The sequence below is a fragment of the Cetorhinus maximus genome, chromosome 7, assembly GCF_964194155.1.
Source record: "Cetorhinus maximus chromosome 7, sCetMax3.hap1.1, whole genome shotgun sequence".
Classification (NCBI taxonomy): Eukaryota; Metazoa; Chordata; class Chondrichthyes; order Lamniformes; family Cetorhinidae; genus Cetorhinus; species Cetorhinus maximus.
Window position 1 is genome coordinate 114,711,220 of NC_135885.1, and position 20,135 is coordinate 114,731,354.

Consider the following 20,135-nt stretch of genomic DNA (forward strand, 5'->3'; position numbering starts at 1 on the left):
CTGGAGTACCAGGCTTCCATACTGCTACTGGCGCTGGCCCTATGGAACAAAATTTTGCAGCCTATGTTCTTCATTTTTTATTAAACAGTATCAATCTATATAATCTGTAGCAAATAAAGGCAGTTGATTTTTGAAATGTTCTGTTATTGCATCTTGGCAGAGTGAAACAGAGATAATTTTTCAGGATTGTGACCTTTCATCTGAACTAGAAAACGTTTATGATGTAATAGCTTTTTAGGAAGCTCAAAAGCAACGAGACAGGTGAGTGAGGAAATAATAAAAGGGGAGGTCGAAATACAACAGAAAGCAGGGGTGATAAAATGACAAAGGCATGACAGTACAGGGCAACAGGAGGTCGTAGTGGGATAAGCAAAGAAACAGAAGGGAAAGGAATGTTACGGTCTTTTGCAAAAGCAGCAGAATCCAAGTCAAAGGAGGTCATTATCAAAGCACATAGAAGCATGGTCAAAAGGCACTTTTGAGTACTGCATCTAGTTTTGTTTGACAAGAAACAAGAGAGTGAAACATTTGCAGGGAAGTGCAGGGAAGAGTTAGGAGCCTATCCCTAATATCACGGGTATGGGATATGAGGAAAGGCTTGAAAACTTAGGCTTTTCAACCTGAAAAGGGGAGATCTGAAAGGTGATCTGACAGAATGAAGAAAATTAGCCAATAATATGACTTTAAATTAAACTGTTTCAAGTGCAGAATTTATGTGGAGAATTTTCTCCTCATCGTGCGGGCTGGGCGGGAGAGGGCGCGGGCGGGCACACAGCCGATCGCCACTCATGATTGGCTGTGCATCACCATTTTACGTGGGTGGGCCAATTAAGGCCCGCCCAGCGTAACGCGCATCCGAAGCACTCAGCGCTCCCTGTACGGGCGGGGGGAGGGAGAGTCAGGGCCTGCCCAGACAATCAGCTCAATTAGTTGATAAATGGCCTTAATAGGCCTTTGACAGTTCAGCGGGTGTGCAACCAAATCCGATGCGCACCCGCCGAACTGAAGATCGGAATGATGCGCGTTGACGTTGGGACGCATACCTGACGTCACTGCACGTCATTATACACGCCAACGAGTGGGGCCCAATCAAGTCGCCCCTCAGTCTTCTGTGCTCCAATGAAAACAACCCAAGTCTATCCAACCTCTCTTCATAACTTAAATGTTTCATCCCAGGCAACATTCTGGTGAATCTCCTCTGCACCCCCTCCAGTGCAATCACATCATTCCTAAAATGTGGCGACCAGAACTGCACACAGTACTCCAACTGTGGCCTCACCAAGGTTCTATACAACTCCAACATGACCTCCCTACTTTTATAATCTATGCCTCGATTGATAAAGGCAAGTGTCCCATATGCCTTTTTCACCACCCCACTAACATGCCCCTCCACCTTCAGAGATCTATGGACACACACGCCAAGGTTACTTTGTTTCTCAGAACTTCCTAGTGTTATGCCGTTCCTTGAATACTTCCTTGTCAAATTACTCCTTCCAAAGTGTATCACCTCACACATTTCAGGGTTAAATTCCATCTGCCACTTATTTGCCCATTTGACCATCCCGTCTATATCTTCCTGTAGCTCAAGACACTCAACCTCACTGTTAACCACCCGGCCAATCTTTGTGTCATCTGCAAACTTACTAATCCTACCCCCCACATAGTCATCTATGTTGTTTATATAAATGACAAATAATAGGGCACCCAGCACAGATCCCTGTGGTACGCCACTGGACACTGGCTTCCACTCACTAAAGCATCCTTCTGTCATCACCCTCTGTCTCCTACAACTAAGCCAATTTTGAATCCACCTCATCAAATTACCCTGTATCCCACGTGCATTTGCCTTCTTTATCACATGTGGGACCTTGTCAAAGGCTTTGCTGAAATCCATATAAACTACATCAACTGCACTACCCTCATCTACACACCTGGTCACCTCCTCAAAAAATTCAATCAAATTTGTTAGGCATGACCTCCCCCTGACAAAGCCATGCTGACTATCCCTGATCAAACCTTGCCTCTCCAAGTGGAGATAGATTCTCTCCTTCAGAATTTTCTCCAATATTTTCCCTACCACTGACGTGAGACTCACTGGCCTGTAGTTCCCTGGCTTATCTCTACAACACTTCTTAAATAGTGGAACCACATTAGCTGTTCTCCAGTCCTCTGGCACCTACCCCGTGGCCAGAGAGGAATTAAAAATTTGGGTCAGGGCCTCTGCAATCTCCTCCCTTGCCTCCCTCAGCAGTCTGGGACTCAAATCATCCGGACCTGGAGATTTGTCCACTTTTAAGCCTGCCAACATCCCCAATACCTTGTCACTCCTGATATCAATCTGCTTAAGAACCTCGCAGTCTCTTTCCCCAAGTTCGATACCTTCATCCTCATTCTCTTGGGTGAAGACAGATGTGAAGTATTCATTCAACACTCTAGCGATGTCCTCTGGCTCCACTCACTGATTTCCCCCTTGGTCCCTTATGGGCTCTACTCCTTCCCTGGTTATCCTCTTCCCATTGGTATACTTATAGAATATCTTGGGATTGTCCCTACTTTTACCAGCCAGAGCTTTCTCATATCCCCTCTTTGCTCTCCTAATTGCTTTCTTAAGCTCCACCCTGCACTTTCTGTACTCCACTAATGCCTCTGCTGATTTGCTTCCCTTGTACCTGCTAAAAGCCTCTCTTTTCCTTCTCATCATAACCTGAATATCTCTGGTTATCCATGGTTCTCTGGGCTTGTTACTTCTTCCCATCAAACTAGAGGGAACATGTTGAGCCTGTACCCTCCCCATTTCCTTTTTGAATGCCCTCCACTGCTCCTCTGTAGATTTCCCCACAAGTAGCTGTTCCCAGTCTACCTCGGCCAGATCCTGCCTTATTTTACTAAAATCCACTCTCCCCCAATCCAAAACAATTTTTTGCAACTTGTCTATTTCTTTGTTCATAGCAAACTTAAATTGTACCATGTTGTGGTCGCTATTACTAAAAAGTTCCCCCACCACCACCTCAACCACCTGTCCGGCTTCATTCCCCAGAATTAGGTCCAGCAATGCACCGTCCCTTATTGGACCCTCTACATGTTGACCTAAAAAGTTCACCTGTACCTATTTCAAGAAATCCACTCCATCCAAGCCCTTAACATTATGTCTATCCCAATTAATGTTGGGAAAGTTGAAATCACCTAATATAATTCCCCTAATTTTATTGTTTTTACACACCTGTGCAAATTGTGCACATATTTGCTCCTCAATTTCCCACTGAATATCTGGGGGTCTATAATAAACACCTAACAATGTGGATGCCCCTTTTTTATTGCTAAGCTCTACCCACAAAGCTTCATTCGATGTCCCCTCCAAGATATCATCTCTCCTTACTGCAGTAACTGACTCCTTCACTAATAATGCAATGCCTCCTCCTCATTTACCCCTTCCCCTGTCTCGCCTGAAGATTCTATATTACAGAATGTTGAGCTGCCGATCCTGCCCCTCCCTCAACCACGTCTCAGTGATGGCTACTATATCACAATTCCACATGTCAATCCTCACCCTTAACTCATCCATTTTACCAGTAATACTCCTGGCATTAAAGTAGAGGCCATCCAGCCTTGCCTTACTCCCTTGAAGCTTAATGCAGCTCCCTCTGACTTCATTGTTTTAATGTATTATGATGTGTCCCTATTCTGCTTATATTCTGTGTCCCCTCCCCCTGCCGAATTAGTTTAAACTCCTCCCAACAGCACTAGCAAACCCACTCACAAGGATGTTAGTCCCGCTCTGGTTCTGATGTAGACCGTCCCGCTTGTACAGGTCCCGCCTTCCCCAGAAACGGTCACAGTGATTCAGGAATCTAAAACCCTCCATCCTGCACCAACTCTTAAGCCACGTATTCACCTGCGCTATTCTCCTATTTCTGAGCTCGCTAGCACATGGCACTGGGATTAATCCAGAGATTACAACCCGAGAGGTCTTGCTTTTTCGTCTACTGCATAACTCCCTGAATTCTTGATCCCTCTTTCTACCTATGACATTGGTACCAACATGTACCATGACCTTTGCCCTATCACCCTCCCCATTCAGGATGCCCTCCAGCCGTTCAGTGACATCCCGGACCCTGGCACCAGGCAGGCAACATACCATCCTGGAGTCATGTTGACGGCCACAGTAGCGCCTATCTGTTCCTCTGACTATAGAATCCCGTGTTACTATTGTTCTTCCTCTCTTCCTCCCTTCCTGGACAGGCAGGCTGCTTTTGGTGCCAGAAGCTTGGCTCTGTCTGCACTCCCTGGAGGAACCAGCGCCTTCATCAGCCTCCAAAATGGAATACAGATTTGCGAGCGGGACACCAGGGGACTCCTGAACTACCTGTCTGTTTCTCTTGGACTGCCTGGTGGTCACCCATTCCCTTCCTACCTCATGTCCTTTCAGCTGCGGTGTGACCACCTCTCTAAATGTGCTATCCACAATGCTCTCAGACTCGTGGATGCTCCACAGTGTCCCCAGCCGCCATTCCAGCTCTGAAACCCGAGCTTCCAGGAGCTGCAGCTGGACACACCTCCTGCACACACGCTGGTCCCGGGCACTGGGAATGTCGTCGGCTTCCCACAGGGAGCACGAGGAGCACACCACGGCTTTGAGCTCTCCTGCCATGACGTATACCTTTAAATTAAACCTTTTAAATTAATTGCTCTAGGGCCCTTCTTTCCTGAACGTTGTTACTATAGAATATACAAACTATAAACCAAAAAAAGACCTTAAACTATAAGTGATTAAAGTAGTAAATACTTACCCTGCCTTACCCACTACTTACCAGGCATTCCTTTCCCTTGTAGCCTCTACTGCTGCAGCAGGGCAAGACCACGCTCTGAAGATTTAAGAAGTTGGATAGCAAAGAAAGAATGCAAAGAGCACCTCTTCCCCTCTGCACCGAATTCCCACTGTGCACCAAACTGCCAATACGCACACTCACTCTGGCTATGTCTCACTCACGATGAGCTCTCTCCCCTGTACATGTGCAAGCACACTGTAAGAAACTTTACTTCACACAAAAGTGATTAACATATAGAAAGGACTTCCAAATAGACCAATGGTTGCAAAAACTCTGCAAATATTTAAGAAACAATTAGATGTTACAATAGGGGATATTAGGATTTCACTAGATGGATAAATAAAGATGGGCCAAAAGGTCTTCTCCTCTCTAATTGGTTTGTGATCTTGTGGAGAGTAAGAACAAAGGAAAGTGAACTAAGAATCAGTGATGCAAAGAGAGAAGAGGTGCCCTGGCAGTGTCCATTATTTCTTGCTGGACCACAAATTCCAGAGCAACAGTATTGAGAAAAATGGTATCAATACATTTTATTTATGGTCCACGGGTGAAGGAATTAACCTATTTCTGAGAGTTACCCTCGTAGCTCTACCAGACTTATCAAACAGTATCAGGTGTCAATTTAACAGGGAAACAATTGAACCCATACTTCTAATGAAGGTTTACCATGCTCAGATTTTACATTCATACATTTCCTAGAGTCATGGAAAAAAAGGCAATTAAAAATATTATCTTCCCTTTATTTTATAGATTTGAAGATTGCATTCAATCCTTTTCCTGTAATAGTTTATGCAGGTAAATGAACGTCAGGTGATTTTATTGCAGCGTCTTGTCATATTGGGACATTCCTGCTTACCTGATTGATGTGCTTCAGTTTATCAATGATTTGATTTATGATGGGGTCAGTTCCTTTCACTTTCACCTCTGGGTTGCTTGACTGAGCTTTGATGCCATTGCCAACAACTTGATGTGTATAGCTGAAATCAATAAACATGAATTGTTCAGTTTAAATGCAACAATCGTTTTTTGCATAATTAAAAATGTGAGCATGGCAATAAGTTTATTTCAGTTTTTTAAAATCAAATTTTAACAACACTTGTTTGAGCTATGGAGTTATCTACTGCATTGACAACTACTATGTGACAATATGTAAAATTTAGTCATTTTGAGCTACGAAGAAAACATGCAGGCAACCAATTAAAGTATCATAGAATGGTTATAACACAGGATGCTATTCAACCTGTTATGTCTGCACCGGCTCTCTGAAGGAGCAATTCATCTACTGTCACTACCCACCTTCTCCCTATAGTCCTGCACATTCTTCCTATTCCCCCCTGAATGTCTCGATTGAACCTGCCTCCACCACACTCTCAGGCAGTGCATACCAGATTGCTTGATGTGTAAAAATAGTTTTTCCTCAGATCACCATTGATCATTTTACCAATTCCATTGAATCTGTGTCCTCTGATTCTCAATCGGAATGATTTCTCCCTATCTACTCTGTTTAGACCCCTCATGATTTGGAACACCTCTATCACATTTCCTCCCAATCTTTTCTTCTCCAAGGAGAACAATCCCAATTTCTCCAATCTAATTACATAATTGAAGTTCCTCATCCCTGGAACCATTCTCATGAATCTCTTTTGCACCCTCTCTAATGCCTTCACATCCTTCCCAAAGTGTGGTGCCCAGAACTGGACACAATACTCCTGTTAAGGCTGATACAGAGTTTTATACAAGTTTAAAAAAAACTTCCTTGCTTTTGTACTCTCTGCCCCTGTTGATAAAGCCCAGGATACTGTCTGCTTTATTAACCACTCTCTCAACCTGTCCTGCCACCTTCAATGATTTATGCACATATACACCCAGGTCCCTCTGCTCCTGAATCCCCTTTAGAATTGTACCCTTTGTTTTATATGTCTCTCTGTGTTCTTCGAACCAAAATGAATTGCTTCAAACTTCTCTGCATTAAATTTAATTTGCCAATTGTTCACCCATTCTGCTGACCTGGCTATGTCCTTTAGGTGAATACCTAAAATGGTTATAAATGATCATTCTCCCCTACTGAAGAAGTAAACGTCCTGGTACTTAGGACGAGAAAGACAAAAATTAAATGACCTCTTCACCAAAGTCTGATTTAAGCTACAACAGGATACTTGAAATTACTTTTGCTGAATCAGGAATTGTACTGAAAGTGGAAAGGAACCACTGCATTTCCAAGAGAAATGTTACATAAATTAAGATAGCTTAAGGGCGGAGTAGGGAGTGAAGAAATAATCAACAGAAACAGACTCCTGGGGCAGAATCTTCTGGGTGGTGTGCGGGGGTGGGCTCCGCACACCAACGCGTAAAATGAAACGCAGTGATGTCGGGCGTGTTGTTGTTGGGCAAAGATGATCTGCAATGATATAAACAATGTATTTTTGGTTGGCCTTTTTAGTTGTTGAAATAAAAGACAGTATGAAATGCTATTTTCTAGATTTGTGTTCTTTGCAAGCTGCCATAATATATGAAGGGTATTTCTGAACTGCCCAAAGAATTTTATTTAAATTCTATTTCTTAGCAAAGTTGGCATATGGAAATAATACTGTAGTTTCTCAAAGAGCTGCAGGTTAATTTTACCTTATAGTGAGAAAACCGTATGTTCCTTTCACAATGAAAATACCACTGGACAAAGCAATACTGTCATATTTCGGATTTCAAGTAATGCACATCTAGTAAAACTTTAAAGCTGTCAATCAAGAACTTCAAATTTTAATTGTAACATAAGGAACTTCCAAAATACAATTCTCCAAGAAAACATGAGTGCTATATAATTTGTATATATGGATGAAGGTGCATAGCATATTTATCATGAAATCATCAATTCTAAACAATCTCATTAAATATGAAGGTTACAGTTCACAATAATCATAAAAACAGGCTCTTAATCATTATAAACTGTGAATCAACATAAAACAAAATTATTCAGCAACTTGATAATCGATATAAGATGGTAGGCACAGGCCTCCCAGCATATTCCACCAGAAATGACATTCATATTGATTTTTAAAGGTAACTTATTTTAATATAAATAGATACAGCTATACATTTTTCAATGGATTTACACCCATGTTATTATTGCTGATCGCAAATGTCAGTCATGAATAGCAATTATCTGCAATATTAAAAACACATCAGAAGCTGTGAAATTTGATTTAAATTGCCACATAAGTGACAATGTTTATGGAAGTCAAATGAAAATATTTCAAATGTTAACATTTCAAAAGTGAGAGACAGGACTGACATCAAAAACACACAGGTTTTAATTGGTACACATTAGTTAAAACTAACAGAACTATATGGCTGTCTAAGATTAAATTTTTAACTCTACATGACAACATTTACTGGAAGACATTAAATTTACGATAGGTCATAGGAGAGGAAGCCTTTAATTGGTGGCCTATCAGTCAATTATAATGTCTGTGCTTTGGCTGCACCAATTGAAACAACTTGTGGAAATATTCTTAAATTACTTTGTTTGCCATCTGGCGCATTGCTGCATAAGGTGGGCCTTCTCCCCGAAAGGTCCTCTTTCAAATACAAGATGTTCACCACAGTGTTTCAGCACCATAAAAAACTATAATTTTATATTGATGTAAAAGAGTATTCCGATTATATTTTATCCAAAGGTCATTAATCACTTATTTGCACATTAATGCAAAGCAAGGTGAGCTAAGAGAATTTACAGATTCTCACCAGAACTGTTCCACAGCAAGACCAACAACTTCAAAACAATGCAATTCCAGCAACTGCAGTGATTGACCCTGAACAGATTTTAGTTCAGCTTGAAATGATAGATTTCTTTTTAAAGGAATAATGGACTTGCCATCTGTCCTCATTTTTTTCCTCTATGCAACCACAGTAATGCATCATTTCAGCTGAATGACAAACATCTAGAAGGGAAACTTTATTTCTATCACATTGTGTGTTAAAGGTTAAACTACATTTAAGAATAAAGAAGAAAAATAGAAAAAGAAAATAAACTGCTGAAAAAGTAAAATGTTATTGATTTTTCAACAGGAGTTGAGCATAACTTCCTGGGTTCTTCTCTTAGGGGCCACTGACAGAAACTGGAGGAAGCAGTGGCATTAATTGGTTTTGAAGGGAGGCAAAGTGTCTTGCTATTTGGACAGGTGCGAAATTCATTTTTAGATTAGGGAAATTTGTCATTCTGAATTGAGGCAATTAATTCTTTGGCTCTCCTTAAACTTGAACCGAGATATACAGATTTCACTTCATGTGAACCCATGCATATAACACACATCAGGGACAGAACTGATTGTCACATTTGTAGGGTTTATTTAGATATTTTTCCAGTGTTCATTGCCGAAGGTCATTATACTAAGCAAGCCCTCACTACCAACAAAGCAGAGTAGAGAATCATAGCATGTTACAATGTAGTAATAGGCTGTTGAACCCATTAATTCTACACAGGTGACTATGCTGCCATCTTTAATGACATAGGCTTCAATTTTAACTTCTGACAGGTGTCGTCAGAGGGACAACTGAAGTGAATTGGAATTTATCCAACTTTTGCAGCACAAGGTCCAGGAGATTTTAACTCCTGAGCCGGATCCATATGGGCCTCATTAGTCTCCTGCTGGAATTTGGCAGGAACCAATAGTCATTTTGTTAATCCTATTCTTCATCTTGCTCATAATAGCCTTCAATTATTGTCTTTTTAAAGCAACTGCAAAAGTACTCTCCATCAATAACATCTTGTAGCAGAGAATTCCACATTCAAAACAGTGTCTAACCTTTTTTTAAGCCTCTTTAATTCTGTTGGTTATCATAGCCATCTCATTGACCAACTGTAACAATCTATTGGTAGTTAGCCCCATCACATACAGCTGCCATTGTGCGTTGGTGGCGGAGGGGGTGAATGTTTTACATAGGTGGGGTACCGATAAAGCAGGCTGCTTTGTCTTGGATGGTATCCAACTACTTAAATGTTGTTGGAGTTGAACTCATCCAGGCAAGTGGAGAATACGCCATCACACTCCTGACTTTGTGCCCTGTAGATGGTAGACAGGCTTTGGGGAGACAGGAGGTGAGTTAATCGCTATAGAATGCACAGCCACTGTCTTGCTCTTGTAGGCACAGATTGATTGGCTGGTCCAATTAAGTTTCAGGTCAATGGTAATGACCCAGGGTGTTGGCAGTAGGGGGATTCAGTGATGGTAATGCCGTTGAATGTCAAGGGGAGATGGTTATATTCCCGCTTGTTGGAGATGGTTATTGTCGGGCACTTAGATAAAAGCAAAATATTGTGGATACTGGAAATATGAAATGAAAATAGAAAATTCTGGAAAAACTCAGCAGGTCTGACAGCATCTGTGGAGAGAGAAACAGAATTAACATTTTGAGACCACACAACTCTTCTTCTGAGCTAAAGAGAAGTGGAAATGTGATGGAATTTATCTTCGTCAGCCTCTCCTTAGTCACCACCTTCTGACCTTCTGTCCTGCTTTCCCTGCTCCACCCCTACCCTTAAACTGTATAAATTCCAAGACATTTGATGCTTATTTGGCACCTTGCCAAAGGTTCTTCTGAAAATCCAAATACATTACAGCTACTGATTCCCCCTTATCTATCCTGCTGGTTACGATCTCAAAAAACTTAAACAGATCTGTCAAATTTTCATTTCATAAATTCATGTTGATTCTGCATAATCTTATTTTGATTCTCTAAGTGCTCTGTTACCACATCCTTAATAATTAATTCTAGCATTTTTCCTACTATTGATGTCAGGCCCACTGGCCTATGGTTCCCATTGTTATCTCTCCCTCCTTTCTTGAATAGTGGAATTATGTTTCCTTCCTTCTAATGCATGGAGGTTGTTCTAGAATGTAGGGAATTTTGGAAGATCAAAACCAAAACATCCACACACTCTATTAAAACCTTAGGTTGTGAGCTATCAGGCCTAAAGCATTTGTCAAATTTAAGTCTCATTAATTTCTCCAGTACTATTTCTTTATTACTACTACTAATAATTATTATTATTCGAGGATAGCAGGCTGAATGCTGAAACAGGGGCATGAGTGAAGGAGTTGTTGTTACAAGAAGTAGCTGCTCCATGTCTAAACAGCCGTTTTCAGTGATAGGCTCAAAAGTATAGCACAGTTTCTGCCTTTTTCCAATTTGAGGAAGAATATATCATTGGATTTGACAGATAAGATAGATGAGGCACCAGTATCATCCACATCAGTAACAATTCATGAAAGGTCAACAGAAAGACAAATGTGAAAGAATAAGTACTTCCTCTAGTCTGTTCTTTCAATCAATTTGACAATCTGCACCATTCAACGTATCATACCAACTAATCAGACAAAGAGTTTTCTGCTATTCAGCAGGCCATGGCAAGCATCAGTCAGTTACTGCTCATGAGCTTAAAGGAGGTGGATAAGATGAAAAGCACCATGTCTGTCTCATGGTGCTATTACAGCATTAGTGCAGTAAGCCCCTCCTCCTATCAACAAAACGTTTACTCTCCCTTTACCTGATTTGCTCTTCCAACTCCTACAGATAAAACTTCCACTTGTTTCCATGTCAAAGCCACCAGAATTCAAAGCCCCTGCCCCAAACTGCGAGTTCCCTGCGAACACCGATAATGTGTTCAGTAATCTTACAGGGCTGTACCTCAAAATGATGTAGGCCTTGTGGTGAGAATCTCAGGAGTACAACATGACCACTTCTCCCACCACCCACTCTTTCCAAATTCAGATACATGGCAGATCAGTCCTGGAATGTGGGAAGAACTAGCTACTTCTCTGAAGTTAAAATTTGGACAGCCTTGTGTTAATTCCTACAGGAGTTGGGAAGCCACATTTCTGAAAAGTGTTGCTGGCCTGAGAAATGGCACGGGCAAGTTTCCTCCAGGTATCATCATTCCACTCCATGGCGGATCTGTATCCTTGCTGATCAGCTGGCTGGCTTCACTATTAGTAACTGACACATCCCGAAAGTGCTCAGTCATAGCAGGCTGCAACTCAGCCCCAGGATCTGAAAGCAAGATACTGTCTGATCTGTCTCTTACTTCCATCAGAGCTGTCAGTGTTGAGGAAGTAATGATTGGCAACTGGCTGTTTCTTAGGTGGGAGCTGCTGCAGATTCTAATGAAGTTGTTACATTGTCTATTGATGATTTAAACAAAATATTGTTGCAAATGAAGGCCGTGGTGGCTTCACAGCTATCAGTTGCATATGTCTTCAGAAACTGAGCAGGGAGCCTGCACTTAGGTTTGGTGTCCTTCAAACATTCTTCTTTTTAGGCAAGTACCTGTGCTTTCTGGGTTCCTTGAAATTGAAACTATACAGAGTCTTCCCCTTGGCTTCCATTGGGAAAATGACACCTACCCTTTCAACTCCATCATGTGCTGGATTACCCAATGCCACTAATACTATGTAATTCCTTTTGGGTGACGATAGCTGAGTTGACTTATGGGAGTGACAAGCAAGTAATGCAGTGGTGCGATCAGAAAAGTTGTGGCAAAATAACATGGAGCAGGAATTTGGCCCAGGGATTAATCACCTCCATATCATCGTCAACTATCTCCTTGGGGATATCATAAATACCACCTATTCCTGTGGACCTATTTGTTATGAGCCCATTTAGCCTGCTGAGGACATTTATCTTGTTTATAATAAGTCACTGATTTTACTTGGGATATCTGTCTTACTTGTCAGGAGAGGGCACATTGTTCATGTCTTCTCTGGTGAACATTTGGAGCAAATAGTCACTCAGAATATTTATCATTTTATGCTCATCCTTAGTTTCAAGCCCATCTGTCTCTATTACAATTTTCACCTTCTATCCTGACTGCCCTCTTGCTGCACTGTATGTTCTTTTTAATATTAAGCTTAGCTTTGGCTGCTATGGCTTTTTTCAGGTTTCTCTTTGCACCCCCACCCCCGCACCCGATCACCCTCGTAATGTAAGCATGCATTTACTTACATTCACCGCGTTAAGCATTAAGATTTGCACAGGCTATTTTTACTCATTATCTCTTTTTTAATTTGTCGTGCCATTTAAAATTGTTTCCTTAGTCTGAGTTTTCTGATTTTGCGAATGCAATTATCCTACAAACTCTACATTATTCCTACAAAGCTGCCCAACTTGTCTCCCACTAAAATGTCATTCAACAACTTCTTCTAATTGATCTACTTTAGTTGTTTCATCATTTCATCAAATTTAACAATCTAAAGTTATGTATCCGGCTTTTGGCCTGCGATATTTTGAATTCCCAGAACATATTAAATTGCATCTTTTTTATGGTTGCTGTTCTTCAGATCTGTTGCAGCTTCCATTCCCTATATATTTTCTGGGTCATAACAAATGCCAGATCAATGTTAGCATTGTCTTGTGTAGCTTCGTTGGTCAACAAACAATTGTGAATGATATCTACCAATTTTGATTTAAAACTGAATTTCCCAGTATATATTTGATTGATGGATGTCCCCCAACAAAATTTTACTATTCTTAAATACCTTCACTATGGGCTAAATCTTCCGGTTGGTGTGCGGAGGCGGGCCCGACACACCGATGTGTAAAATTACACGTGATGACGTCGGGCATGCGTCCCGACATTATTGCGCGTCATCTCGATATTTAATTCGGCAGGCATGCGCAGCAGGCGGCTGCATGCCTGCCAAAATGTCAACGGCCTATTAAGGCCACTAATAAACTAATTAAACTAAGGTTTGCGGGCAGGTGAAGAGCCTAAGCGGCCTTTGCGTTTTTCAGGAAACCTCATCCACAGGCGGGATGAGGTTTTCTGAAGCTTTTATAAAATAAATAAATAAATACATTTTCCAAACTTCACAAACATGTCCCAGCTCATGTGACACTGTCACATGAGGGGACATGTTTAAATAAATTTTAACTTTATTAATTAAAAAGTTTTATAATCTATTCCATCTTCCTGAGGCCGCACAGGTAGCGCGCTACTGGCCGCGTGTTACGCTGGATTGGCCCGTCCACATAAAATGGCGGTGCGCAGCCGCCCACATAAAATGGCAGGTGGCAATCAGCTCTGCGCCTGCCTCCACCCGGTCTTGTCCAGCCTGCCCGTCATAGGAAAAATTCTCCCCTGTGTCTTCAGGGAGAAATTCATACTCATTCTTATGCTGACCTAGTTGTTGAGAGCATACTTTTAGGACTGAATTTTGGCTTTGGAGCCAGGAAACAGGAGCTGGACTGTTTCTAGGTCCTGAACCCGTTCCTTGGGGGGAGGGAGTCATTCTTTGGGATTTTGACCTTGGTCCCCATTAATTGGCCAGGAGAGAGGTTCCCCATCCAATTAAGTGTAGAAGGTTGGCTTGAACCTGGAGAGTCAATTAAAGGCCTTCCAGCTTGAGGGGAGCAGCAGAATGCAGTAAAGGGTAACAGTGAGCGCACTTCAACATGAAGGTGCTCTCTCACCAACTTTTTCTTTAAAACTGTAATGAAAAACAGATACAAGCACCCAGGCTACAAATGTGGGGGTTTGGTGGAGGAGTAATCTCTCTACAGGATATCATTTGGCTGCACCCATACCCAGGCAGGCATGGAGCACTGCTTGGGGTGCTGACACCCCGGTCTGCCAATGGGTGCTTGCCTCCCGACAGTTAAATTTCCCCCTGTCACATCGCGAAACTGGAAGCCAACTTTTCTTAGCAAGGCTCTTAATGAATCTAATTGGCTGCGCACTTTATGGGGGTGGGCAACCCTGCGGACCCAACCTGCCTTCCAAATATAGCCGCCGCTGGGAGCAGGGTCAGGAAACCGGCACACTGCCACTGCCTGTATTTTTGGCCTTGTCTGCCTCCGTTCCCAACTTTGTTGGGGCCCAAAAAATTCTGTCCTTAGTTTTAGCTTGGGTTTTGTTCAGCATTATAAGTGCCAAGTTCATTTTGTAGCTTTCTACCTCCTAAAGGGTCAGCTTATTTTACATCCCAGTGATCCCTCACCTATTGGGTTATGCCATTTCCTTTATGTTCACTAGTGTTTTAGTTAAGCACTCTATGGGCAGAATCTTCCGGTTGGTGTGTGGGGGCAAGCCCGACACGCCGACGTGTAAAATGACGCGTGATGACGTCAGGCGTGTGCCCCGAGGTCATTGCGCGCCATCGCGACATTTCATTCAGCGGGCACGCGCCCATCAAAATGGCTTGCTAAGGCCATTAAGAGATTAATTAAAGTATTTAAGGATGCTGCCCGTCCGACGTTAAGGTTATCGGGCAGGCGAAAAACGCGTTTTTCAGGAAACCTCATCCATGGGCGGGATGAGGTGTCTAGAAGCTTTTATAAAATAAATAAATAAATTTTCCAACCTTTACAAACATGTCCCAACTCATGTGACACTGTCACATGAGGCGACATGTTTAAATAAATTTTTACATAATTTATTGAACTCTTTTATTATCTATTGAATCTCCACGAGGCAGCTCTGTGCCTCAGGGAGATTGCTGCACTCTTTCGTGCGCATGTGCAAAAGAGCGCAGGCCCTGACTCTCCCTCCTCCCCCAGCCCACACAGGTAGCTGAGTGCTACCGGCTGCGTGTTACGCTGGACGGGCCTTAATCTGCCCGCCCACGTAAAATGGCGGGGCGCAGCCGATCGCGGGCGGCGATTGGCTCCGTGCCTGCCCCGCCCGCCACAGGAGAAATTCAGGCCTATGTGTTATATGGAATATTATAGCCATTTCCATTATCAGGATTTTTGATATTCCTGCTGCAAATAGTTCTGTACTACTATACCAGTCCACAGTTCTGGCATCTTATTTCTAATGTATCCAGCATTCTTGTATATAAATCTTATTATAGATTTGCTTTCTCTCATGTGCCCTTTTGTCTGCTTATTCCTAGTATTTGGTCCAAATAAGTCTCAATTTTTCTGATTCTAGACCTGCTTATTGACTACATTCTATCCAACAATCTGTCTCATCTGACACCTTTGACCTCTTTCATCTCCCCTTCCATATCTGCCTAGTTTAACTGATTAAGTGCCACAAAGCTCCTTGCAAGTCTATTAGTCCTTACTTGGTTTCAGAATAGACTGTCTCTTCTCCACTTGTCCATTTTACTCTGGAAGGATTCCCAGTTTTTATTAAGGTTGTACTCACACAATGCTAACAGACACTCATTTACCTCCTCAGTTTTCTGGTTGAATTCATATCCTTCGCAAAACATTAGGAGTATTACCAGAGGACATTGCTCCAGATGATCCACTTGTGAGTTTTGAGCCTATCGTCATATATGCGCTTTTAATGACGTCTATATAATTCCTACCTGTGCCATTTATCCCTAACTATTCAACCATAATGTTCCTCTCCGCAGTGCTGAGGTGCGTGCATATCGTGTTGGGGGCAGGGTGTGAGGGTGGGAGTGCAGGAGAGTGGACACAACTATGCCTGAGTGCTGGGCTTAGTGGGATGGCGGGGCTGGGGGTCGATGGTGCAAATTTATGAATAAGACTAATCAGTGATAATATAACATCCAGTAAAGAAAACAGAATTGAAAAAGATGTTTCTGAATTTCCATACAATTTATTTTATGACTTGCCATGTATAATGGTGTTGCTATTTTTCTCAGCCAAGTAGCCTATAATATTATTGAAATCTACAGGACCTGAATTTTATCTCTGGCTGGTGCACGCGATCGACAGGCCCAGGAGCAGCTGGAAACGGACTGCCAACCGCGATTGGCCCACGACTGCAATTTCACACTGGCTGGCCAATTAGCGGCCAGCCAGCGTGAAATGCGCACTGAAAAGCTCAGCGCTGCCGGGGTGGGGGTGGGAAGAAGACAGGCGATGACATCACCCCGGGCGTGGGTGAGCGCTGCAAGAGAGCTCCCTGAAGGCAGACAGCTGCCTGAGGGAGCTGCAGACCTTCAAATGATCAAATAAAGGTTTAAAAAGCTGCAAAAAAATGTCCATGCATCACAATCAAGTACCAGAATATATACCTCATAAAAATGCTGTCCACAGATATTTACTTTTACATTATTTCACAATGGAGATTTTATCCTGCCCTTGGATGAGGTTTGATGAAAAACGTAAAGGCCGCCTGGCCGATTCGCCCGTCCGGGACGATCTCCTGACATCATCTTGCACGGCTTTATGCCCGATTGGGTCGAGCGCCCGCCCGCCTGCGGGACGCAAAGTTCTGCCCCAGATCATACTAGATCACTTTGGATGCCAAGCCATTGAGACTAACCAATACTTGCACAGTATAATTTCTTCTCACATTTGGGAAAATTAAATTTAGTGAACATATGCACAGTAACTGCAGGGATGTTCTTTACATTGTCTTACACAATGAATTTCGGCAGACTATACTGAGCTCGTTTGGAAAGGATTAATTTAGCTACCCAATGAATCCACAGCAATATCATAGTGTGCAAAATTGTATATTTTCAGTCGCTCTTCCCGTATTTTTCTGTCAAATAAACTCTAAAAATCTTATAATATTACTTTATTAAATCATGAAAGTTACAAATGCTCATTTCCTAGATTCCATTCAATGCTAATCTATAGCAGATTTTGAAATTCAAACCACTGGTTACAAAATGCAGCCTGGGATTGGGACCCAATGATGGTGATGCATTCCACCATGGCAAACTATAAAAGTGAATTCAATAAATCTGGTAATTTGTGAGCTGGCATCGTGAAAGTTAATAGATAGTCATAAAACCCTATCCTGTTTATTAATGTCCTTTGGGGAGGCATTGCCACCCCTCCCTCGTTTGGTTTCCAGGTGGCTCCAGTCTAACACCATGGGAAGAATATTAAGCTCGGCGGGCGAGCGGGCGCACGACCGACCCAGCCGAGCCTAAAATGATGTGCGATGATGTCGGGCGAGCATCCTGACGTCGTTGTGCAGTCTCGCAATATTTCATTCGGCGGGCACGTGCCAGAGTTGGCAGCGCACCCACCGACAATTGAAAGGCCTGTTAAGGCCACTAAAACTGTAATTAAATTCAAATTTACGCTGCCCGTCCAACCTAACTGTTGGCGGGCGGCCGAAAAGGCTAAGCGGCCTTTGCACTTTTTAGGAAGCCTCATCCACGGGTGGGGTGAGGTTTCCTAAAGCAAATAAAAATCTAATAAAAATTTTACATTTCAATTGAAAAGATGACCCTGCTCATGTGACAGAGTCACATAAGGGGACATGTTATATGACATTTTTAATTTAATTATTTTTTATAAACAGTGCTTTATCTCCCTGAGGCAGCTCTGTGTCTCAGGGAGATTGAAGCGCTCACTCAGGCGCATGCGTGAAGTTGGCACTCGGCCCGCTTGCCCTCCTTCCCCCGCCCACACAGGTACCCTGAGCGCTGCTGCTTGCAGGCGGCAATCGGCTTCCCGACCATCCGCACCAAGCCCACCATCCAAGGGCAAAATTCTACCCATGTGTTGACTCTTAATACTCTCAAAACAACTAGGGGTGGATAATAAATAGACCTCATCAGTGTCACTCACATCCCATGAACACAAGCTGGCTGAGAATGTTTTCTCTCGTCCCCCCTAGCTTGCCCATTCACAAAATCAAATGTGAGCAACTGCAATGTCATTGACAATCTGTATTTATTCATCGACTTAAACGGACTTATGCAATCACAGACTAACCTTAAAGACTATAACTAGACTTGATACTGTAACTAGATTTGCAATTTCATGTGGTCATGTGACATTAGTGGAATTGAGGAGATGTGGGTGCGGAGTGGGGGAAGCCAGAGCAGAGCCTGGATTGCTAGAGCGGGGGCAGAGGTGTTAGGAGGGAGCAGAGCCAGAAGTGCTGGAGGAACTTGGGCCCAGAACTTCCAATCCCCAGGGGCCGTTGCCCCAGAAGATACATTGGGGTCCTTCTCGAAGTACCCATGCAAGGACTGCAACAGGAATTGCCTGAGAAGTTTAAATTTACGATGGGCAATTACCTTGCACCAGGGACTACTCAAAACTCCAAGTTAAATCAGCGACTTCAGATAATTCCAACTCTCTTAGCAGAATAGTTACCCAGGAAAAGTTAGAATGATAAAAACCAGTACTAACCCCTGGGTAATTATGGTACTGACTGCTCTGAACACACCCTAACCACCCTGACTACGCCCGCCCCCTCTGACTACCCTCTTAACACCCCAGCTATCCCCATCCCCCCGACTACCATCCCAAACCCCTAACTACCCTCCTGAACCCACGACTGCCCTCTCGTGCCCCCCCCAACTAACCTCATCCGTAACTACCCTTCCGACCCCCCCCAAGTACCCCCCAACTACTTCCGAACTCCCTTACCACATGACGACGTCTGACACCCCCCATCCCGCCCACCCGACCCCCCCAAATCTCCACAACCTCCCGACCTCCCACCCCTGTTCACCTGACGCCGACACCCCGACTAGCCCGTAACTACCTCCCACTTCCCCGACTATTCCCCAAACCACCTGACTAACCCCACCATCCACCCCACTCCCGACTACCCTCCCATTCACCTGACTACACTCCCCTCACCACCCAGCCACCTCCCCCACTTCCCCCCAATAATCCCACAGCCACCTGACCCCTGCCAACCACTTGACCCCACCTCCAACCACACGAACAACCCCCTCCCCCTGAACACCCTAATCCCTCATCCAGCTACATTTATTCATGGCTTCTCAAAGTGACTGGGACCTTTAAATTTACTCAGTTTACGGCAGCTGGTGACGTAAAAAGGGGGCACAGCTTCACTTCCACCGACGCTGCTGCCCTGCTCTGAAAAAGCTCCTGTAGCTGTGGTGTCACACATTTCTCAGCAAGACCAGGTCAGAAGACCGCGTGAGAAATATGCGGCTCCTGACCGAGGAAAGTGAAAAGGAGTGGAATGGCAATCCGACGGTGAGTGTCACTCCACGCAAGTTCTGGGCCTGGGGTGCGGGTAGGGATGCCTGACTGAACAGAGGATTGGGGAGTGCCGGTTTGCTCTGGAAAATTTCAGCCATGATACTTGCCCGAGGTTCAACGAAACTCACACCAACTGAAAGCTGGTACAATTTCCATTGTGCACCAAGTAAAGGCTGCAATATTTTCCTTCAGAGGCCTGTTCTGTCATCCTACTGCAGCAAAAAATCGTCAATCATGGTTAGGGCAATAAGGACCTGTTCCACCTCCTGAAAGTGACACTGTAATGTTCCATTTATCCACATGGCCGTTGGGACAGGTGCTCGTACAGGCTGAAAGCAGAGAATTCTACTTTCCAGAATTTCCTATTTTAGTCTCAAATTAAGATTGTTATGTGCAAAGTAATACAATTGT

The 20,135-nt window shown here is 43.3% G+C and overlaps 1 protein-coding gene across 2 annotated transcripts in view; it reads right to left on the reverse strand.

The window, feature by feature from the left end:
• LOC144682992 (glypican-5-like) overlaps nt 1-20,135 on the reverse strand; it is a 1,265,567-nt gene that overhangs the window by 634,449 nt on the left and 610,983 nt on the right. For both annotated transcript variants that reach the window (XM_078545931.1, XM_078545930.1), the window contains exon 6: nt 5,680-5,800. In XM_078545931.1, the coding sequence (XP_078402057.1) occupies nt 5,680-5,800 (121 nt within the window). The remainder of the gene's footprint in view (nt 1-5,679; nt 5,801-20,135) is intronic.